At 45.3% G+C, this 24,389-nt stretch overlaps 1 protein-coding gene across 1 annotated transcript in view; it reads right to left on the bottom strand.

The window, feature by feature from the left end:
* Positions 1-1,681: 1,681 nt before the first annotated feature.
* The window catches only part of marchf8 (membrane-associated ring finger (C3HC4) 8), a 42,441-nt gene continuing 19,733 nt past the window's right edge, over positions 1,682-24,389 (bottom strand). Inside the window, exons 2-6 of the mRNA XM_067972379.1 lie at positions 18,375-18,425; positions 12,849-12,928; positions 7,311-7,491; positions 5,155-5,302; positions 1,682-3,672 (exon numbers count right to left, since the gene is read on the bottom strand). Of these exons, the coding sequence (XP_067828480.1) occupies positions 3,368-3,672; positions 5,155-5,302; positions 7,311-7,491; positions 12,849-12,928; positions 18,375-18,425 (765 nt within the window). The 3' untranslated portion in view covers positions 1,682-3,367. The remainder of the gene's footprint in view (positions 3,673-5,154; positions 5,303-7,310; positions 7,492-12,848; positions 12,929-18,374; positions 18,426-24,389) is intronic.

The raw sequence follows: 24,389 nt of genomic DNA, 5'->3' as shown, positions 1-24,389 counted from the left end.
TTAGCGACTAGAACATCATTTAAAAGAGATTGGGACAAATATTTGCAAACGAGGAATATAAAAGGATCTGGGGGAAATGGGGTTACAGGAGAAAGTGCTAGCACAGGCCAAGGGGGGCCGAATGGCCGCATTTATTGCCCATCTCTAGTTGCTCTAAGAAGATGATGGTGAGCCGCCTTCTCGAACCACTTGCCATGGTTTATATTAACTGAATGGCTTACTAGGCCACTTCAGAGGGTAGTTAAGAGTCAACCACGTTGGTGTGGGCCCGTTTGCTAACTTCTGTTGGAGATATTCCTGAAGGTTTGATCACTTGATGCATGATGTCCGATCACATGATGTCTGACCATGTGACATCCGCAAACGATGCTGCATTTATCTCCTAAAGGTCGGGTCCCCTGTAGTTGAGTATTTTTGCCTGTGGTTTCACACCAGCTGCTGTTGTGCGAGACGTTCAGAGAACCAGGAGGCCCCACCGTGAGCCGTAGGATTGGGGTAACCGAGGCCGGTGTGGGGAAGAGGGGATAGACTCAGTGCTTGGGGCACTTCTCACAGGGCACATCGTCCTAATCGCAGCTCCAACACCAACATTTCAAAACCACTCCCTGGGTTCGGACTCAATAAAGGAGAGTTTTCATAGAACAATAGAAATTACAGCACAGGAGGAGGCCATTCGTACCCCCATGGCCTGTGCTAGCACTCTCTCCTGTAACCCCATTCCCCCAGATCCTTTTATATTCCTCGTTTTCAAATACTTGTTCCAATCTCTTAAATGAAGTTCTAGTCGCTGCCTCAATAGCCACTTGTAGTGAAGCCTCCTTACCCGGTCTGGCAGATATGTGACTCCAGTCCCACATCAACATGGTTAACTCTTAACTGCCCTCTAAAGTGGCCTAGCAAACCATTCAGTTATATAAACCACGGCAAGTGGTTCAAGAAGGCGGCCTAGTCAGCCACTCAGTTGTATCAAAGCAGGGCAACTTGGGATGGGCAATAAATGCCAGTCTTAAGGGTGACGCCCACATCCTCAGAATGAAACAAAAAGTGAGGGCACTTGTTTAACGCTGGGTGTCTGTAGTGTAACAGCGGTTCCATTTTGTTCCCAGCACTGATACCAAAGAACTCGCAGTGGCTGTAAGTAGTCACTCAGCTCCCCTTCCCCAAACCGTCACTGCTCACAGGAGAGCAGCTCCTTCGAGTCGATCCCTCGTGTACGAGTGTGGTACAGGGAGAGACTAACCACTGTGGTCCCCTCATCCTGACCATGCATGTGGCCAAATGGACTCCAAAGACGCCCAAATGGATTGGTTTGTTATAAGGCCACCCAGTGTGGCACAGATAGGGGCTAACCAGCGTGCGACAGGGAGGGGCTAACCAGCGTGCGACAGGGAGGGGCTAACCAGCGTGCGACAGGGAGGGGCTAACCAGCGTGCGACAGGGAGACTAAGTACGGCAGTGACCTCAGCACCCTTCGATTGGGGGGAAGCTAGGACGCCATCTCCAGATCATTATCAATTGACTTGTACCAAAAAGCATCAATCAGTCCCTGGAGGGGACAAAACTAGGGGAGAGGAAAGAGTGAAAAGTTGCTGCTTTTCTATTCCAAGCTGATTTCTTTACACAGCAAGATTCAGATCATCAACCTGAATCCCTATCCAAGACCTCGGATCAATCACACCCATACAACAAAGTCAAAGTTTATTGGGAAACTATGCAACTATACATTTAATACTGTACTGTGAAAAAGAACACAATGAGATACAAAACTATACATTTGAAATACAGTACAAGTGACTGCACCAAGAAATTCCTTTCACCCAAATAATTAACTAGGTGGAGTTTCTAATCCCTAAGTGGCACCGACCACTCCTTGAACAGCAGTAGGCATCAGTTCAAAAGAAGCCTCGGATTTAACTTAAAAATATTATTTTTTTAAAAAAACACGCAATTCCAAGTACAGGCTAGTGCCGTTTGTGGTGATATTTCCAAAAAGACAGTATCCTCATTGGGTTAGCTTTACTGGCTGGATTGTAGTTGCAGTGTATTTTAAAACAAAGTGCCAAGAATATTTTTTTGGTGATTTTTTTCCCCAAGCAACGAGAGCTGGTTGCTTTTACGCTGCTTTTGAGTTAAAAACAAAAACACACAAATTCCGTGTTCACAAGAAAATGGGTTCACTGATAAACAAGGCCGCTGATTTATGGTCGTCATGACAAAATGGATGGAGTCATAGAATTCGATCCCTGAAAACACATGGTCATAATTCCAGGATCCCCAGTAACAAAAGGGAGTTTGGCTTTAGTGGGATGAGAGATTTCTGGATAGCACAGTGGCCCTGGCGATAACTCAACCGTTTTAAATGAAGGGCCTACGCAGAAGGTACTGTGCCTCGAGTTCAAAGGTCGGTGGTAAGTGGTGGTGGTCATCCTGTGCCTCGAGTTCAAAGGTCGGTGGTAAGTGGTCATCCTGTGCCTCGAGTTCAAAGGTCGGTGGTAAGTGAGCATACAAATTTAGAAACTTTAGATGCAAAAAGGTGATACATTTATAAACAAATAGAAATAAATGATATCTTAAAATTTATATTAATAACTTATAGAAGTAATAATTGTTTCCCATTCTCTGCTGTTTAAACATGACTAAATAACAAACCTGCATATAAAAGGAAACCAGGTCTGATCTCAGACCTCCCAAGTGCATCTTTTTATACATTTTTTCCAATAAATAATTATATCCAAAACAAAGAAAAAAAAAGGAGCTGGTTTCTAAATATGGAAATATCCAAATATTAGAAAAAAACAATTTAAGAAAAGCAGGGGAATAATTGCACTTCGAGATGTAGCTAGTGAGACTGTCTCGGGCCTAAATTCTTCGACAAGGACTCTCAAAGAATAATTGAAAATAATAAACCCTGACCGCCTTGTGGTTTAATTGGCCCTGTTCCACAGATATTACGATTTTTTCAGTGTAAAATAAAGCAACTGGATAGTGATTTTCATACAATCTGATTTAGAGCTAAACATTTTTACTTTCAATATCACAGAACATATAATTTTGGAAACAAAAACTCGTTAAAAGTGCTGATTTGCTACTGAATTCGGTGTTTCTGGTATTGTTGGTTTTTTTTTTTTTGCAAAGTCACTGGCGAAACGCAGTCTTTGTTTGGGATCGCAGTGGTGTCAGCGAGCAGCTGCCTCAGTAGTACTTGCCCTCTTGAAGTCTCAGTCTAAAGAAACGGTTTCCGAATATCAGAAGTCCATCTTACCCTGTGCCACTGGCTGCGACTGACTTTAGGGTCACAGAGAAAGAGAGAGAGAGAGAGAGGGGGGGGGGGGGGAGGGGGAGGGAGAGAGTCCATGTAGTGTAAACTCTAGACATTCAGTATTCCCACCCCACAGTCCTCTGGCTCAGTGCAATGCAAAGAGTTAGTGTCCGACCGTTGGACCGATGGGGCCTCCTTGCTCTCAAACTTCTGCTCGATCAGTGGCGGTTTTTCCGCTACGCTCTTCCTGCTGGTCTCAGGGCAGTTCTGCACGTAAATGACCCTGTTGTACGCCTTCAGTCTCTTCCACAGTTGCACATACACCTTGCACTGGACGTACATGAACACAAGTCCCCCAGTGAAGCCGATTGCCACAACCACCAGCTTAGTCCAAAATGGCCACTCTAAAATGCCTGCAGAGAAATGTTAAGAACATTTTATTAATTCCAATTCCTAGTATCAATAAGCACATAGTGGGGGCACAACAAAAGTCAAATTCATTTTTATAGTGTATGACACTTCTTTAGTGATGTTCCCAATTCATCAACTCAACATCACCACTACTGCCCCGCCTTACTCCCACTGCAACCAGGAGCTCTTAGCCGTGCATGTGTCACCGCCATTTCCAATTTCTCACATGTCGAACTCCCACATTACAGCCTCCGACTCGCACAAGTTACCCGTGTCCCGTCCTGCACTAAATCCCGCTTAAGGCTGCGTGGGCGATCGTGCATCCGCCATACCGCCACTGCCACATGCAGAACCGTGAAGTGTTCGATAGTAGGCAGTTCACACCTACGCGATGGGGACTCCATTTTAAATACGCGCACTCAGATATTTCGCAGAGTCCCCACGGTCGTTTTAACAATCCAGCGCGGGGGAACCAGAACCTTTTTTGTCCAGTTGCAGTTCTCACAATTACCCCCGAGCCATCTGCTTCAAAACTAGAGAGACACCTAAACCCACTGACCATCGTTCAAAGATATTTGAGTGCATAGCTATGAACACAGAATCTTACAGCTCAGAAGGAAGCTATTCGGCCCATCGTGCTTATGCTGGCTCTTTGAAAGAGCTATCTAATTAGTCCAACTCTCCCTGCCCTTTCCCCACAGCCCTGCAAATTTTTCCTTTTTAAGTATTTATCCGATTTTCTTTTGAAAGTTACTATTGAATCTCCTTCCAGATCATAACAACTCACTGCATAAAAAATATTCTCCTCATTTCATCTCTGGTTCTTTTGCCGATTATCTTAAATTAAACAATTTATTTATCAATCACTTTAAAAAGGAATAAAATGCAAAAAAAAAAAATCACTGGAACAAGAGCGAAGGGGCGATTTTAACCTGGCAGAAATCAGGCGGGTGGATAGTTCAAATCGCCCCGGTTACATACCCACCCTGGAGAGGCCAGGAACAAGCTGTTCCCCATTTTAACTGTTCAACTGAGCAGGCGTCAAGGACAGCCACCTAAAGCCGGCGGGGTCCTTTTCTACATGTGCAGCGGACTGCAATTTTAACTCGGAGGCCTGGGCAGGTGAGTTTCCCGCTAGGTGAAGACAGCGGAGGAAGAGGATCAGGGCAAGAAGAGGCCCAATGACATCTTGGTGGGTGGGCTCCAGGCCCCGCAATTTTCCACCCACTTCCCGGCCAGAACAGGTGAGGGGTCAGCCAGCCGGTGGGCTTTAAATGAAGGAGCTAAACATAACCCAAACCTCATCTCTGATCATGCACCGAAAACAGGCCCGAAGTTAAAATCGGGGCCTCATGAGAGAATTTAATTTCTGCCCAGAGAATTATTCATGGAAGATGAGAGATTTCTGAATGCATAAAAGACTTTGTAAAGATCAGGTATACAGCTCATGTCCAACAGCAAAAGGAGGAGAGAATTGTACGTACCGCTGGTCTGGCCTTGTTTAATCTCCTCAGCCGTCCTATCAATCAGAACGTATAGTGACCACACCACACAGGTGATTGCAATGATATGGAATGTTACTGAACAAAGTATCTTTCTCCTCTCACTTGAAGTCATTTGCAACTTCTCCCACTGTAAGGAAAGTGAAAACTATTAGACTTTTAATACCTAATGGGCTTCAAAACACACACTCCATCCAACTGCATATTTATTAAACTAGATATGGAGTGCTACCAAACACTAAACCAATGACACACAGCTTGGCTCAGTTGGTAGCGCTCTTGCCTGTGTCAGAAGGTCATGGGTTCGAGCCCCACTCTGGGACTTGAACACATAATCTAGGCTGACACTTCAGTGCCGTACCGAGGGAGCACTACACTGTCTTTTAGAAGAGATGGCAAATCAAGGCCCTATCTATTTGTTCAGGTAATAGGTCCCATGAGGTGTTCTGGCCAATATTTATCCCTCAACCAACAACACTAAAACAAGATTTAACTGGTCATTTGTCTCATTTTTGTTTGTTGGACCTTGCTGTGTGCAAATTGGCTGTCATGTTTGCCTATATAACAGCACTGACTGCACTTCAAAAGTCTATCATTGGCTATGAAGCACTTTGGGACATCCTGAGCACATGAAAAGCCCTATATAAATGCAAGTTCTTTCTTTCTTTGTGATAGAGTGATGGACTTGCGTCACTCAGAGCTGGATTTGAGCTGCATCAAGTGGGAGGCACATTAAGCAGGTGATGTATCATCTCCCTGGCTTCTTGTTAGCCTTTACCAGGTCCACTTGCCCTGTTCTGTGGGCAGGCTCTCCTCCCACTCTCTCTGCAGGAAAGAAAGACTTGCATTTATATAGCGCCTTTCACGACCTCAGGACATCCTAAATGGCTTCACAGCCAATGAAGTACTTTTGAAGTGTAGTCACTATTGCGATGTAGGGAGACACAGCCAATTTACACACAGCAAGATCCCACAATGTGATAATGACCAGATAATCTCTTTTTTTTTTTAAAAAGAGATGATGGTTGAGGGATAAATATTCTTCGAAATAGTGCCATGGGCCCTTAGGACTCTTGGCCTACTGAGGACATTATCAGGGCCAACGAAGGAAGAAATTGGGGCAGGACCCAGTTATGTTGGACTGCCCTGTTTGTCCTGTGCCTGGGACTTCCTCAGGCGGAGGGGGCAGGTGCAGAGACAAGACTGGCGGAATGACGTCACCCACAGAATTCCTGCCAGCACAGCTTCTGATGCCCCCAGCAGACTGTCCACCTGCTTCATGCAGGCATATATTACCTTAATGTGGGGGGACTGGGGCCCACCAAAGGGGAGAAAGGCCAGTTTCAATCCTGGAAAATGCCCATTTTGTTTTCCAATGATCTTCAATCTTCAGCCAGGACTGGTCGCCAGTGGCCGTCCATTGCAGCTATTTCTGCATCCCCCACCCCCGCCCCACCTATACCGCTAGTGACATGGGAACCCACCCACTTTATAGACTGACCCCGTGAACTCTGATGGGGTCAAGTACATGATGGTTAGCAGAGAAGAAACTTTGCTCTTCCATTGATACGATGACTGAGCAGGATCGTGGACTGTTAGCCCTCCGTATGTAGGTCACTGTTCAACTAAACTCCATTTACAGCATGTGCCACCTGCATGCAGGCTTTTCAACAGATGGTCCTTCATTGAATTAGTTTACATCAATCTTCTTTAATTAACAGTCTCAGATGAATTTAGCTACATTAAGCAGATTACATAGAATTTACAGCACAGAAACAGGCCATTCGGCCCAACTGGTCTATGCCAGTGTTTATGCTCCAAATGAGCCTCCTCCAACTCCTCTTCATCTAACTCTATCAGCATATCCTTCGATTCCTTTCTCCCTCAAGTATTTATCTAGCTTCCCCTTAAATGCATCTATGCTGTTTGCCTCAACTACTCCCTTTAGTAGCGAGTTCCACATTCTAACCACTCTCTGGGTAAAGAAATTTCTCCTGAATTCCTTGTTGGATTTAATGGTGACTATCTTATATTTATGGCCCCTAGTTTTGGACTCCCCCACAAGAGGAAGATCTAATAGAGATCTAGCAACCCGATAACTCCGCCATTTACTCAGCAATGCTTCATTTCATACGTACTTTCCGCAGTGGTTTTAATTTGGTCTCCATGATGAACTCATATTTGCAGAGCTCACAGCAACGGGTGTCCGAGCTCTTGATCCACTGCTGGAGGCAGGCCTGGTGTACATATCGGAGACTCCCGGTGCAGTGACAGGGCGTAATGAGGGGGCCTTCATCATCTCCTTCACAGTGACATATTCTGAATAAAAGAACAACCAGTTAATGCAATCTGCAGCAGTCCAAGATCCACTGAACTAAACTTGGCGTCACTACTAAACCAAAGCAGCAGCTTATCACAATGGCCGACACTAGGTATCGACTTCCCTTACACGAAGCTTCATCTATCTTCAATATGACATACAGTGCCAGCAAACAGGCAAGTAGTAGAGATGCTTTATCTTAAAAAGAGTTACTGGAAAAAGAGGTCCACTTTCAAAAAATAATATTCTGCAACCTTCTGTTGCATTGTATCCAAACTGGTTTCGTACAAGATTTGTAAAGGGACTCACATGAGAGATGAGTCATAGCTTTGTGGAGAACCCAGCTAGGAGTGGAAGATAGGGCAGTTGTGGCTAATGTAGGAGAGATTGAGATGAGGGGAGAGGAAGGAGGAGGGGGCTCCCCTCAGCGGCACAGTTCAGAGCAAAAAAAAAAATGGCCATTTTTGGAGAGGAGATGTTTAACAGAAGGACAAGCCTCACCACAAAGTACAGGCCAGGGCGCTCAAAGCACAGCCAGTACTCGAGTACCACACGCTACATGGCTTTCCTGGTCTACTCTTCAGGTTTTCTTGGCAAGCTTCCCTTACGGGCAAAGAAATTTCTCGGGTAAAGAAGTACATGAAATGGGTAGAGAAAGGGAGAAATGAGAGAATCAGATGAACTTTTAATGAAAAGAATATTTGCAACAAGAGGCTATATTTTAAATGTGTCCAATCACCAAATCAGTTTGCTGTGAATTTTACATTGAATCCACATGTTTGCACAAACAGCAAACTAAAGCTACAAACCCCACTGATTGCCAACTGATGCCCCAATTCCCCATTGATTGCCAACTGATGCTCCAATTCCCCATTGATTGCCAACTGATGCTCCAATTCCCCATTGATTGCCAACTGATGCCCCAATTCCCCATTGATTGCCAACTGATGCCCCAATTCCCCATTGATTGCCAACTGATGCCCCAATTCCCCATTGATTGCCAACTGATGCTCCAATTCCCCATTGATTGCCAACTGATGCCCCAATTCCCCATTGATTGCCAACTGATGCCCCAATTCCCCATTGATTGCCAACTGATGCCCCAATTCCCCATTGATTGCCAACTGATGCCCCAATTCCCCATTGATTGCCAACTGATGCCCCAATTCCCCATTGATTGCCAACTGATGCCCCAATTCCCCATTGATTGCCAACTGATGCTCCAATTCCCCATTGATTGCCAACTGATGCCCCAATTCCCCATTGATTCCCTGGCTTTGGTATTTTCCTTCTCATGTCCTCCTTGGACACATTTCTCCTGTAAAATACCAGGATCCCTTTACAATGGCGGTTGATGCCCCTGTCTAGTTTGGATTTTAAGAGAGGTATCAGGAAATCTCTAAATTGTAAACCAGACACCAAGGCCTAGATTTTCCTCTGAAACACTGCCCATTTTCAGGCAGTTCAAAAGGTGGACAACGGAGGAAAATGAGGCAGGGAGACATCCCATCAAATCCCCCATCCCTAAAAATGTCTGCTGAAATTTTCCTCCACCTCTCATTTCCCCCCCACCCTCCCCTTCTTGACAACAAAGCTTCCATCACCATCTTCCTGACCAGCCATATGCAAATGACAACAGAAGGGCACGTTTGGTCCAATGAGCCATTTCCCTCAGTCACCCTCCCAGGAACAATGCCTGTATCACTTAGGCGTTTGGAGTCTTTACACAGTGGGAGTCAGGTGGTTAATTTAACTAAAGGCTTTCCTTAAGCTCCTCTGTTACTGCTGTTGCTTTTCCTCCCCACGAGGATCATTTTGAAGCAGGGCTTCGGTATGGATGAGTCTCCATTTTATTCAGTTGCTGGCCCGCTGCACAGAGTGAAACACTGCACTTACCCAACACGCACATGGCTCTGGGAACCCGCACTGAATACCTCATTAACCCCGACCCAGCAAATGGAACAGGGCAACAGCGGCATCAGACTGGGAGTACCGCCCCATCCCATCCCACCCCACCCCACCCCGCTTCTGCTGGGACGTCCGCCGAGAAGGAAAATCTGGGCCTAAAAAATGTTTTATTTCTAAAAAACAGAACTTAGACGGGTGCATCAATCAACGTTCAGTTATTCAGCATTACGGTCAGTGATGACTTCAACCCAGCAAAACAAATACTAGAAGTCAAACCATGACCACACCCCATCCTCCTTATCAGACTCTGGACTTGGCAATTCTATTTACAACTACATAGAATTCTATGCACAGAAACAGGCCATTCGGCCCAACTAGTCCATGTCGGCGTTTATGTTCCACACGAGCCTCCTCCCACTCTACTTCATCTAACCCTATTGGGATACCATTCTAGTCCTTTCTCCCTCATGTGTTTATCTAGCTTCCCCTTAAATGCATCTATGCTATTGGCCTCAACTACTCCAAGTGGTAGCAAGTTCCACATTCTAACCACTCTCTGGGTAAAGAAGTTTCTCCTAAATTCCTTACTGGATTTATTAGTGACTATCTTATATTTCTAACCCTTAGTTTTGGACTCCCCTCACAAGTGGAAACCTCTTCTCTATGTCTACCCAATCTAGTATCAAATCTTATGCAACTAGGACTCTATTAAGTGTTTCGTACAGTCAGCAAACAGCACAGACAAAGCAAGAGTCATGAGGGACAATTGTACTTTGCAAGCCTCCTATTTTTCTTTGAGCTCTGATGCTAGCAATACTGACAATTTAGCATTATTTGCTAATTATTTACCTTGGGGAGTTACTAATACCTCGCTATGCTGCTACTCCTACTGCACAAAGCCTGAAATACCAGGTTCAACACTGGCAGTGAGGTGAATGTTGTCCTTAGTGAACAAGGTCACTGGAGTAGATTGTGACTTTGTGCCATGGCGTAAAGTGGGTGATAGTGAATCAGCAGCACCTTATACATCGCAAGTCAATGGAAATAAAAACCGTGAGAGGTGTAAAACAGGCAGTCCATTCGCTATCGCCCGTTTTACACTGTCGCACAAAGTCAAAATCTACCCTACTCTGCCCACCCACTGACATCGCCCCCCGCCCCACCATAAACAGAACTAAATTACCTGAAATGGCCAAAGTTAAGGAAAAGTAGGCCAAAACTGTCCGGTTGTCACAGGCCACTGAGGGGTAGGAGGAAAGAGAAAGAGGGACCTCAATACAAAAACACTAAGGTCAAAAGGCCAGAAATTCTGACCTTACAAAAGGGAGGTGAGAACTCGTGGACAAGGAGATGGCATTAACAAAAGGCAAAAGTAACTCAATTAATTGAGCGAAAACTCTTGCTACATTCTGATCAATGTCTTCATTCTCTTAAGATGCTCAGAACCACCAACTAAAACTTCAGCACCTCTTCAGGAGCACGGCAAGGGACATTAACCATCAGCCACTAATGGTCTCAAATCGTTTGAAAACCGTTCCCTTAGATTTTGAGGCATTTATGTGTTGCATCTCAGAGACATCGCTAATAATAGATTTGATTCTCAGCTTTTTTCTTCCTCTCAGATTACTAATGTTAATTTTACTTTCACTTTACGGTCTAGAACAGCATCCTGTTTCCATGGGCAAAGGTTCACCAGACAAATAGCATTTGCAAAAGCAAACTTCTACAAAGCACTACGTTATATTGTAGCCAACAACTGAAAGGAACAATGCAGCACAAAGAGAGACGCAGAGGGTTTCCAATTCAAGAAGCCACTTCTAAGAGAATCAAGGGGGCAATGGGAGGGGCTATTATTTGAAGAACCAACCTGCACACCTCCCAAGATGGTGATAGAGGGGACGTGGGGCACCATTTTACAGATGTCAGGGAAGGACATTCAAGATCACTGTCTCCTTCAAATGAGCAAAGGGGAGCTCGTTGGACTTCTTCATTTATTTCCAACCTAGGAGCTTTGGTTGCAGAATCTTCTTCGAAGACATCATCATCTCCAATATCCTCAGAGCAGAAGGAGTCGCTGGACAACTTTGTAACAGGCAAACGAGCACCGTGCTTCTCTGGTTCAGGAAACCTCTTTAGAGTACAGGTGCTTGAGGCGTGCGATGAAGGGAAGAACAATCGATACAGGTATGACATCCTACTGCTTTGCTCTCCTTCAGCGACTGCAACCTCAACAACGCAGAGACCATCTCTAGTCCCATGGCTGTTTGAGAGACCCGAAGAAAACGGTAGCATCTGAGAACTTAGGCTATATCTCACCGGCTTGTAATAATGCTCTCTCTTTTTACTGTGCTGCAGTTTCTTCGTCCTTGAGCTCTCCTCGTGGACTGGCGTTAACTTTCCTTCAGAGCATGTCCTATCAATAAAGCTCAGGCTGTTAACTGACCGATTGGGCTTCACATGGACATCATTGAGGGACTTGGAATGCTTTACCGCTGCATCATCTGGGCTGTGCTTCCCAGGCCAAAGGAGATGGGCCAATTCCTCCCCAAATGAACTCCGTTTCCTTGGTCTTGGTGACGTATCTTGACAGACGATCGTTGCGGCGACCCCTTGGGCCAGAGAAGGTTTGCTTTTAGGACTATTCAGAAGGACAACCGCAGTCCGCACCGGACTGTGCGGCACACACTCAGAGGGAATTGCATCTGAACTGCATGCAGGGAAAGCGGGGATCGTAAACAAGTAGGAAAGATGGGAAAAGAAAAAAAATGAAAGTAACTCAGAATATATCGTATTACACGCAGGCCAACTGTGTTCAAAGTCACGCGGGGAACTTTATTAGATCTTTGACAGCACAAGAATGGAGAAAAACGTTATACATAATGCAAAAATAAAACACACTTTATAATTTTAAAAGGATATCCCAAAGCACTGCCACTTCCTCCAATTTTCTCCCCTCTTCTCAAGAGGGCGCTGAGTCACTTTGTGATGTGGTTCAGGGGCAGGGTTGCGTGAGGGCAGCAGTTCTCTATAATCTCACTCAAGTTGTCCCTTTATCGATGAGCTGAGACATTCAACTGTTGAGGCACCACAGTCAACACTGAACTCAACTGATATCCATATTGGTGTCATGTCCAGCACAGGCCGCTAGATTAAGGGGAGCAGGAACCGTGACTTCTAACCACCACTCCCCGCAAACCCCTTCCACTTCCTAGCCCAGGGACAATGAGGCCAATTGTAGCTGCCCTAACACAGCCATGGTTGAGTCCAACAAATCACAGACCAGGCACTGAACCTGGAATGATCATGGTCTATACGGCATCAGTGATCCACAAAACAGTAACTCATCCAACGGACCCCCAGAGCGGAGAGACCCCAGAATATTAACAATGTTAACTTGATGAAGGTACAATCAAGTCGCATTGAAAAGGTTTCGTAGAGCGGGAATTACCTGCAGATATCCTGATCCGAAGGACTGACCGAGGTCTGTGAGAAACTGCGAGGTGCCGTCACTGAGGTCGGGCTGCCTACCTGTCGTCACACCACACAAGTCACGTTACCAAAGCAATGCAGTCACTTTCAACATTGCAGCACAGTGAGATCCAAAACAACAAACCAATCCCCCAACTCAGCAGCTCTGCGGGCAGCATCGGTTTAAAAAAAGGCCGTCACGCAGTGCCCAGGTATTAGAGTGTTCTGGATTCAGGAAGGGTTGCCAACTCTGGTTGGACGTATTCCTGGAGGTTTCATCAGATGACCTCCTGCCTCCAACAATCTTACTTCCCCTCCCCCCCATCGCCAATATTTTTATAACAAAACTATTCAAAGAAAATTTGAATTCAAATAGAGGAAGCAGAATCAATAATAACTTTCAAAAAGGGAATTGGATAAATACTTGAAGGGTAAAATGTGCAGGGCTATGGAGAAAGAGCAGGGGAGTGGGACTAATTGGAAAGCTCTTTCAAAGAGCTGGCACAGGCATCGATGGGCCGAATGGCCTCCTTCTGTATGATTCTATGATTCCATCTTAATTTAATGCCTCTGTGATTTTTCTCCCGGGTATTGCTTGCAGGGGAGATTAATTCCTGGAGACGCCAGGACAATCCTGGAGGGTTGGCAACCCTGGATTCAGGTCAATCAAAAAATAAACCAGATGAAATCCGGTGCGAGCAAACGTGGATCAAAAATACAACCGAATGTTTGCGATCAGAAAATATCAACTGCATTTAATCAGAATATATAATATTACTTTAATAAATAAGCACATAACCATCTTTACAAAGTATGCTTCCAAAAAGGACCAGCATGCATCATACTCTCAGCCCCTCCTCCAATGGAACTCTTAACATAAAATACAGAAGACTGAACGACATGTTCCAAGGGGAGAGGTGGACAGAGAATGAGAGAATCCAGGGAGGAGTCGGTGACAGCAGCCCTCAACCCAGTGGCAAGATGGACTAGTGCCGTCAGAGGAGCTGGGCGTCACCAAAAGATTCCCCCCCACCCCCCCCCCCGACACGTATGCTAGCCAAAGGGAACCGCGTTTCTCAGCCATGGTCGAAAGGGGTTGCCAACCCTCCAGGATTGCCCTGGAGCCTCCAGGATTGCCCTGGAGCCTCCAGGATTGCCCTGGAGCCTCCAGGAATTAAAGACTAATCTCCAGGACATCGCTGCGAGCAACACCCAGGAGATTTCAAAAAAGGGTGTTTTTTTTTTAAACCATTTTCTTTGAACACTTTCATTCATTAGTTGTAGAAATATTGGAAATGGGGAGGGGGGACAAAAGGCTGTTTGACCGTGTGGGGCAGTTGGATGCGGGAAGTCATGCGATGGAATTTCCAGGAATAAGTCCAACCACAGTTGGCAACCCCAGCTGGCAGACTGACCAGCCGAAGCACCCCGTGGAGCAGCCTGCACAGGCCGGAGAGGCAGCTGATGGTTCACTGGCTCGTGCGGACCTCCCCGAGTCATTGGAGAAGATAGCAGCCCCCACCCACCCCAGCAAAAGATGAACCAGGTGAATGCACAGTCATTTTTATCTCAACGTGGATCCAGTGCTGTAGAAATCACACTGCACCATGAATGGGACAGTTTCTATTGCACCAGGAACTGTCAAATTTATTCATTCTCAGGATGTGGGCGTCACTGGCAAGATGGGCATTTATTGCCCATCCCTAGTTGCCCTGTGGTGGTGATGGGGCCGCCTTCGTGGGCCGCTGCAGTTCGATATAATTGAGTGGCTTGCTTCAACTCTCAGTTCAGATCATGCTGGTGTGGGGACTGGAGTCACATATAGGCCGAGACCGGGTAAGGACGGCAGGTTTCCTTCCCTAAAAGGACATTAGTGAACCAGTTGGGACGTTACGACAATCTGACAGCTTCACGGTCACTTTTACTGACACCATTATTATTTCCAGATTTTTTTTTTAAAAACTGAATTCGAATTCTCAACCTGCCATGGTAGGATTTGAACTCAGGTTCTCTGGATTATTAGTCCAGTAACATACCCACTACACCACACAGCAATATTAATTCACTATACTAGGCTCCTCTGTGGCAACAAATTGCCTTTTTAAATCCAAATGATTAAACTAAGCATCCCCATTTTTTAAACAGTATATGGATGTCTTGTTGATTGGCACAGATTAGGCCATCCCACACCATCCAGCAACGATGACAACAGCATCGAGCCCCCACCCTCAACTCCTGTCCCCTCATCCAACACTCAGCCATATCTGCAACTTGAGAGAGGCCAGAAGGTTTGGAGAGGGATTGTTTTTTAGCCTTTTGTTTTCTCATTGTTGGGGAAATTCTGTCACAACATCAAGATGCGTTAGTGTCAGTAACTCGAGATATCCGCAGATCAACGACTCCACAGATCCTCCACAGCAGACTGCTCAAAGAGGGAAGAGATTGAGTGATCTCACCTAATTAAACATCTTACAGTCATTGTCTGCACGTAACACCTACTTTTTTTTTTAAGTTGATGTTGGAAACATAACTGATGCAGTACATCCTCAAATACTGTGCATAACACATTCCCAGTGCATTTACCACTAGGGAAGCGCATTGATGTATTTTAAGCAGCTGCCTTCATGTCAAGGATTTGTATTCAATTTAAAGCCTCTTATCTCCAGTAGATCAGAGCTCTACACTCTGATTCCTTGAAATAGTTGATCATTTCAGTGTTGGTGATTGAGCGACATTCCTTTGGACGATTTTTTTGACATTGTATAGGGGTGTCCCATTTATTGTCCCTGAGCCTGGCCACTCCAGCGCTTCAAGAAAAGCCAACACAGCTCTATTCACTTATATTTCTTACTGGCTGGTCTGTCCTGCATGAATTTTGTGGGCCTGGAGCTTTGGAAAGGGCTGGTCGATGAATCCCACATCAGAACACTAAGATCTGTCACTAGCAGCGACTCGAGAAATATGCAAATTAACAGGAGCAGAGATTTAACTCTGACACCAGCCCAACGTTGTAAAACGTCCCGAGAAGCTTCACAGGAGCGATTATCAAACAAGATTTGACACCGAGCCACATAAGGAGATATTAGGACAGGTGACTAAAAGCTTGGTCAGGTCTAGACAGACTGGATGCAGGGAGGATGTTTCCCCTGGCTGGGGGGGTCCAGAACGAGGGGTCACAGTCTCAGTATACGGGGTAGGACATTTAGGACTGAGATGGGGAGAAATTTCTTCACTCAGAGGGCGGTGAACCTGTGGAATTCTCTACCACAGAAGGCTGTGGAGGCTAAGTCACTGAATATATTTAAGAAGGAGCGAGATAGATTTCTAGACACAGAAGGCATCACGGAGTATGGGGAGAGAGCAGGAATGTGGTATTGAGATAGAGGATCAGCCATGATCATATTGAATGGCGGAGCAGGCTCGAAGGGTCGAATGGCCTACTCCTGCTCCTATTTTCTATGGTTAAAGAGGTAGGTTTTAAGGAGCATCTTAAAGGAGGAGTGAAAGGTGGAGAGGCGGAAAGGTTTAGGGAGGGAATTCCAGAGCTTAGGACCAAGGCAGCTGAAGGCACGGCCGCCAATGGTGGAGTGATTAAAAATCGGGGATGCGCAAGAGAAAAGCGGGGTGGGGGGGGAATGATAAAGGAAATCGAGTTATAAAGGAAAGATTTCTTACAAATGGAAGAGTGAGCAGACTCACAATCAAACCACACAGGCACGATTCTGCTTGTGGCCAACCCTACTAGTTACAAAGACTCTGTGACTCAGTGTATAAGAGAATCCGGGCAATAGCTCCATCAGCTCTATTGACGTACTAATGCACAAACTCAAGGTCCACCTTCACAAGGCAGTTGAACAATAGGCTATGACGTGCTTGTCAGCAGTGCTCAATGCCGTATTTTTAAGTGATTATGGTCCCAATTTGTGTGGGGGATATTGAGCTGAACAATACAATTATGTTTTGATTCGATTGTGTAGTTTATAGATATAGATCTCAAATCACCAGAGATGTTTCCCGATGTCTGAGACTTTATATTCCTGGAGTACAATAGGTGGTTGGTTCTCTCACTAAACACAATAGCAATTTGACCTTTTAAGAAGGAGTCGGGTGCAGCAGGAAACAGCGCCCCTGCTAGTTTGATTCTCTGAGCTCTTACTGGACCAGTCACCGAACTTCCAAGAAAATCTCAACCTTATTTTCCTCCCATAAAAAAAAAATCAGATAAATACTTGGTGAATTTATCTAACGGTGTTAAGATCTTTAGCCTGCAGGCCTAGGAACGAGATGGTTGGGTTTTTAGGTCAAAATGGTTAGGCCGCCAGGCAAGAGTATGCTCCAGGCCTAAACGTAGGGCCGCAGTTAAGCTCTGGGCTAAGGTTAAGCTCTAAGCCACACGCAAGAAAACCAGAAGGATTATGTGGTGTAATGGTCATGTAACTAATAATCCAGAAAACGTGAGTTCAAATCCCACTGAGGCAGTTTGTGAATTTGAATTCAGCTTGGAAAAAAAAATCTGGAAATTATTTGTTTTTAAAGTTGTTAACAGTAAAAGTGACCATGAAGCTGTCGGATTGTTGTAAAAACCCAACTGGTTCACTAGCGTCTCTTAAACCTGCCGTCCTTACTTGGTCTGGCCTATCCGTGACTCCAGTCGCACACCAACGTGGTTGGCTCGCAACTGCCCTCTGAAGTGGCCTAGTAAGCCACGACCACTTGGCAACTAAGGATGGGCAATAAATGCCAGTCTTGCCAGTGACGGCCTCATCCCGAATTTAAAAAATTAACATTAACATCAAAATCTGCTATAAGCCTTAAAGGAGATCAGAACAGAACGATCCAGTGTGTTAAGGCAAGTGAACAAACTGCATGCTCTCCATGACTGAACACCCAATTTAAACAGGTGGATAATAGAGTACAGGAGAGTCAGGGTATTCAGGGTTACAGAGCCCAAGGTGGGTCGATGGAGTTAAGATGCAGATCAGCTATAAAATGGTGGAACAGGCTCGAGAGGCTGAATGGCCTCCTCCTGTTCCTCTGGAGGTTTTGGAAATGAATCTCCGAATCGCCTCTCATTGTGGATCTCACGAGTTTATATTTACTGGACTGGGTCTGTCAAAAGGCAGAATGAAAAACTGTAATTTATGCAAAGATCAGAATATATTTTGATAGCATTTCCACTTGTGACAGTGCTGACGAAATGGCCGTCTCTCAACTGTTCGAATGTCGTGGACAGTATTGATCAGCAATTATTGACTACTGTGGTCTGCCTATCACATCAATCAATCAGCAGAACTTGAACAAGCTGCTTCCATGCTGTGGAGTGCTGGGGCTTTTAATCGAAGGAAATAATAAGCAGGAGTCTCGCACAGTGAGACTGCGCCATAAATAAAGCTGTAACAGCAACAATGTTTGTTTATCTTAAAAATGGCCCTAATTATCACATAGCAGCTTGCAATATATTAGCAGCAGGTCAAAGTCTAGGCCTCATCGGGAATTCATGACATACCTTGGAGATGTTGCTCGAGCGGCTGGTCGAATGGCCCAGTGATTTCTCATTCTGTAAGTGAAAAGAGAGCCACGTTATTCTTCCTTATTAAAACACTGCTGATCTAAAACAACACTGACGATAACAAAAACTGACACTTTAGTCTCTTCGGAGGGAGATTATCTGAACTCCTGAAAGATCGATTGTCACAGTGCAATTACAACAGCGTTGATGTATATTAATGACTTGGACTTGGCTATACAGGGTACAATTTCAAAATTTGCAAATGACACAAAACTTGGAGGTGTAGTGAACAGATAGTGATAGACTTCAAGAGGACACAGACAAGCTGGTGGAATGGGCGGACACATGGCAGATAAAATTTGACGCAGAGAAGTGCAAAGTGATACATTTTGGCAGGAAGAACGAGGAGAGGCAATATCAACTAAATGGTACAATTCTAAAAGGGGTGCAGGTTGCGCACAAGTCTGGAGTGTGATGGAATACTCTCCACTTGCCTGGATAAGTGAAGCTCCAACAACACTCAAGAAGCTCGACACCATCCAGGATAAAGCAGCCCGCTTGATTGGCACCCCATCCACCACCCTAAACATTCACTCCCTTCACCACCGGCGCACTGTGGCTGCAGTGTGTACCATCCACATGATGCACTGCAGCAACTCGCCAAGGCTTCTTCGACAGCACCTCCCAAACCCGCGACCTCTACCACCTAGAAGGACAAGGGCAGCTGGCACATGGGAGCACGTTGCCCTCCAAGTCACACACCATCTCGACTTGGAAATATATCGCCGTTCCTTCATCATCGCTGGGTCAAAATCCTGGAACTCCCTACCTAACAGCGCTGTGGGAGAACCTTCACCACACGGACTGCAGCGGCTCAAGAAGGCGGCTCACCACCACCTTCTCAAGGCAATTAGGGATGGGCAATAAATGCTGGCCTCGCCAGCGACGCCCACATCCCATGAACGAATTTTAAAAAAGGAATAGAAATATATGTGCATAGGTCGTTGAAGGTAGCAAGACAGGTTGAGAAAGCGGTTAAAAAAGCATACGGGATCCTGGGTTTATAAATAGAGGCATAGAGTACAAAAGCAAGGAAGTGGCCGTGCCTTCAGCTGCCTATGTTGAGCCTTTATAAAACACTGGTTCGCCCACAACTGGAGTATTGTATCCAGTTCTGGGCACCGCACTTTAGGAAGGATGTGAAGGCCTTAGAGAGGGTGCAGAAAAGATTTACTAGAATGGTTCCAGGGATGAGGGACTTCAGTTACGTGGATAGACTGAAGAAGCTGGGATTGTGCTCTCTTAGAGCTGAGAAGGTTGAGGAGATTTGATAGAAGTGTTCAAAATCATGAAGGGTTTAGATAAAGTAAATAAAGAGAAACTGTTCCCATTGGCAGAAGGGTCGAGAACCAGAGGACACAGATTTAAGGTGATTGGCAAAAGAACCAAAGGCGACATGAGGAAAAACTTCTTTACGCAGCAAATAGTTATGATCTGGAATGCGCTGCCTGAAAGAGTGGTGGAAGCAGATTCAATCAGGGCTTTCAAAGAGGAATTGGATAAATACTTGAAGGGAAAAAATTTGCAGGGCCTTAGGGAAAGAGTGGGGGAATCGGAGTAACTGAATTGCTGTTACAAAGAGCCGGCATAGGCTCGATGGGCCGAATGGCTTCCTTCTGTGCTGTAACCAGTCTATGAACAACACCTTGCATTTATATAGCGCCTTTAATATAGTAAAGCGTCCCAAGGCGCTTCATAGGAGTGATTATCAAACAAAATTTGACATCGAGCCATGTAAGGAGATATTAGGACAGGTGACCAACAGCTTGGTCAAAGAGGTAGATTTTAAGGAGCGTCTTAAAGGAGGAGAGAGAGGTAGAGAGGCGGAGGGGTTTAGGGAGGGAATTCCAGAGCTTAGGGCCAGCTCCATGTTTTTGGAAATCAAAAAAAAGACTTGCATTTATACGGTACCTTTCTACGATCTCAGGACGTTGCAAAGCGCTTTGCAGCCCATGAAGAAATTTTTTGAAGTGTAGTCACTGTTGTAATGTAGGAAACGCGGCAGCTAATTTGTGCACAAGGTCCCACAAACAGCAGTGTGACAATGACCAGGTAATCTGTTTTATGGTGTTGGTTGAGGAATAAATATCTCATCCAAAAGACAGCACCTCAGACAGTGCCATACTCCCTCAGTACTGCACTGGAGTGTCAGCCTAGATTTTGTGCTCAAGTCTCTGGAGTGGGACTTGAACCCACAACCTTCTGACTCAGAGGCGAGAGTGTTATCCACTGAGCCATGGCTGACAAATTAGGCTAAAACTGGGAATATTCAGCTCCTATTATGGTAATCGAAGCCCTACTTGACAGAGGAAGGTGAAGCATGAATCAATAGTGTGAGAGAGGCGGAGAGATTTAGACAGGGATTTCCAAAGCTTAACGCCTAGATGGCTGAAGCCAATGGTGGAACAGAGAGAGTGGGGGCATGAACAATAGATGGCACGAGTGCCCCAGGCTGCACTGGCGGAGTGGACATTGGTCAACGCCACTCAAGTCCCATCTGTTCCAGTCCCACACCCACGTCCAGCCAGCCAGGGTTGCCATCTCTGGTTGGACATATTCCTAGAGGTCTGATCACGTGACACCTGCCCGCAGTTTGCCAATGTTATTGCGTTTACCTTATAAAGGTTGGGTCCCCTGTAATCGAGTGACGTAGCTATCGGGTTCACGTGAGGAGTTCTGAGAACCGAGAGGCCGTGAGTAGGCGAAGGACGTTCAAGGGCGTAAACCACGGGGCGCAAACCACGGGCCACAAGGCGCAAACCACATGCCGCAAACCACATGGCCAAAGCACTACTCTTCTGCGTTGCCCAGAAGATTCATCTCCCATTCCTGGAGACTCCCGGACACTCTGGAAGGGTTGGCCACCCGAGCTGTAACTTGTTCTTGGTGTTTTCTGATATTTTCTACTTTAAATCAGTGGACCTTTCAGCACATGAATCCGAGTGCAATTACCAATTTTGCGATTAAACTCCTCATTCAGTGAGACTTAAAGGGGGTGCCTTACTCCAACATGTTCAGGATATTAAATACCATTTTCTTTTCTTGGAGTACCTATGTTAAATTTTATTTCAAATGCTGGTCGCTACAAATCAAGTATCCACAGCCAGGGTCACTCTGTTGTACCCCAGCAAAATAAAACAAAAAAAATGTGGATGCAAAAAACATTGATTTTGTGTCCAAACCGCAAACTAAAATATAATTATGCACAAAACACGATTCGAGGCTGTTCCCAACTTGGCTAATGAATCGGGAATAGAAGAGCTTAATAGAAGACGTTTAACTATTCATCTCTCCAGGGAATTCCAATTAGCAGAGAGTGCAGTCATAGGCAGGGAACGTGTTGAAGGGGCCCCACAGTGAATTACACCGCCTCTACTGGGAGGGGCCATATCTCAAAGTTACATTAGCATTGTAACACAGAAAGCTAAACATAACATGGCAAGAACGTAAGAAATAGGGACAGCAGTAGGTCATATGGCCCCTCGAGCCTGCTCTGCCATTCAATAAAATCATTGCTGATCTTCTACCTCAACGGAGGAGTGGGACTAGCTGGATTGCTCTTGCATAGAGTCTGCACAGACTCGATGGGCGAATGGCCTCCTTCCATGCTGTAACCTTTCTATGATTCTATGACTCTACTTTCCCCCTCTATTCCCATATCCCTTGATTCTCAGTGTCCAAATATCTGTCAATCTCAGTCTTGAATATACTCAAAAATATATTCCAATAATTCACAACCCTCAGTGAAGAAATGTTTCCTCATCTCAGTCCTAAATGGCCAACCCCTTATTTGAGACTATGACCCCTAGTTCTAGACTCTCCAGCCAGGGGAAACATCCTCTCAGCATTTACCCTGTCAAACCCTCTAAGAATCTTATATGTTTCAATGAGATCACCTCTCATTCTTCTAAACTCCAGACAGTATAGGCCCATTCTACTCAACCTCTCCTCATAGGACAACCCTCTCATCCCAGGGATTAATCTAGTGAACCTTCGTTGAACCGCCTCTAAGGCGAGTATATCCTTCCTTAGATAAGGAGATCAAAACTGTACACAGTACTCCAGGTGAGGTTGCACCAGAGCCCTGTATAATTGCAGCAAGACCTCCTTACTCTTATATTCCAACCCCCTTGCAATAAAGGCTAACATACCATTTCACCTTCCTAATTGCCTGCTGTACCTCATGTTAACTTTCTGTGATTCGTGTACAAGGACACCCAAATCTCTTTGAATATCAACATTTCTTAGTCTCTCGCCTCTTAAAAAATATTCTGCTTTTCTATTCTTCCTACCAAAGTGGATAATTTCACATTTCCCCATGTTATACTCCATCTGCCACCTTCTCGCCCACTCATTTAACCTGTCTATATCCCTTTGCAGCCTCTGTGTCCTCCTCACAGCTTATTTTCCCACCTAGCTTTGTATCATCAGCAAATTTGGATACATTACACTCGGTCCCTTCATCTAAGTCAGTAATATAGATTGTAAATAGCTGAGGCCCAAGCACTGATCCTTGCGGCACCCCACTAGTTACAACTAGCCAACCCAAAATGACTCGTTTATCCCTACTCTCTGCTTTCTGTCCATTAACCAATCCTCTACCCATGATAATATATTACCCCCAATCCCATAAGACCTAATCTTGTGTAACAACCTTTTGTGTGGCACCTTATCGAATGAGTTTTGAAAATCCAAATACACTACATCCACTGGTTCCCCTTTAACTACCCTGCTAGTTACACCCTCAAAAAGCTCTAATAGATTTGTCAAACATGATTTTCCTTTCATAAAACTGTGTTGCCTCTGCCTAATCATATTATGATTTTCCAAATGCCCTGTTACTACTTCCTTGATAATAGATTCTAGCAATCCCCTATTACTGACGTCAGGCTAACTGGCCTGTAGTTCCCTGTTTTTTCTCTCCCTCCTTTCTTGAATCGGCAAAGGTAACTTTGATACTTTTACTGTTTCTTCGCGTCTAATGGCAATAGCGGTTTCTAACCTAAACCGCTAATCCCTAACCCTAACCACTAACCCTTAACCAGTAAATCGCACAACGTCAATAGTCATTACGGCATCATCGATAATGCAGGTCGGCCGCAGGGTCAATGGTCATTATATCAGGTTACTCAACAACATGTTGAGCGATTGAAGTGAAAACAAATAGAATTAACGTTGAAAGACTTTTCCAGTAAAATGTCTTACTGATTGGTCACTACTGCTGACTTAAAATATAGCAACGTAGCTGTAGGGGTGAACAGAGCAGCGAGATCAGGGAGGGAGTGGTGACAAACTGCACCATCACCGCCCGGTCTGAGAAGGCCATTGGATGGGAGAGTTCTGGTGGTAGAGTTGAGTCCTGGTGGGAATTTTGGGTCGGAAGAGCAGGGCAGGAGATGCTCAGGGTTAAATCCACAGGTGTGAAGCTTTACTCTTCTCCCTGGTCAGTAATAGCAGCACCCGGGAGATTTATTTTCCATTCCAGGAATATTCCATGACATCCATGAGGGTTAACAACACCGCCCTCCCCCCGCCCCCTTTCAAATCCCTGGAAGTCAGGGAATATTCCTTTTACCTAAGTGCGCTAATGAAGGATATTATATTGTGCTTCCTTAGCATGTCATATAACTAGGTTGGCAGCCCTAATGTCTCCTTCTTTGGCTGGATTTCTCTGATTTCCTTGGGCTGTTTTACTACGTTAAAAGGTGCTACAGAAATGCAACTTCTCGTTGAATACGTCCACCCAAATATGAGTGACAACAGGGAGGAAATCCCAATCTTACTGGGTCCCACACAGGATACAGATGAAGGACAGCAACAGAGGGAGGAGCTTGGCACAAGACAAATAGTGCCGGTCAGATGGGCTCTTCCAGTGCTAAACATCCCTACCTTCATATTCATCTCCAGATGCATGATTCCCGGTCAAGGTGACGGGGTACGCAGAATGGTGGC

Source organism: Heptranchias perlo, chromosome 36 (genome assembly GCF_035084215.1).
Source record: "Heptranchias perlo isolate sHepPer1 chromosome 36, sHepPer1.hap1, whole genome shotgun sequence".
In the NCBI taxonomy this organism is placed as follows: Eukaryota; Metazoa; Chordata; class Chondrichthyes; order Hexanchiformes; family Hexanchidae; genus Heptranchias; species Heptranchias perlo.
The sequence above is the reverse complement of the archived record's forward strand: the minus strand, read 5'-3'. Positions and strand labels throughout refer to the sequence as shown.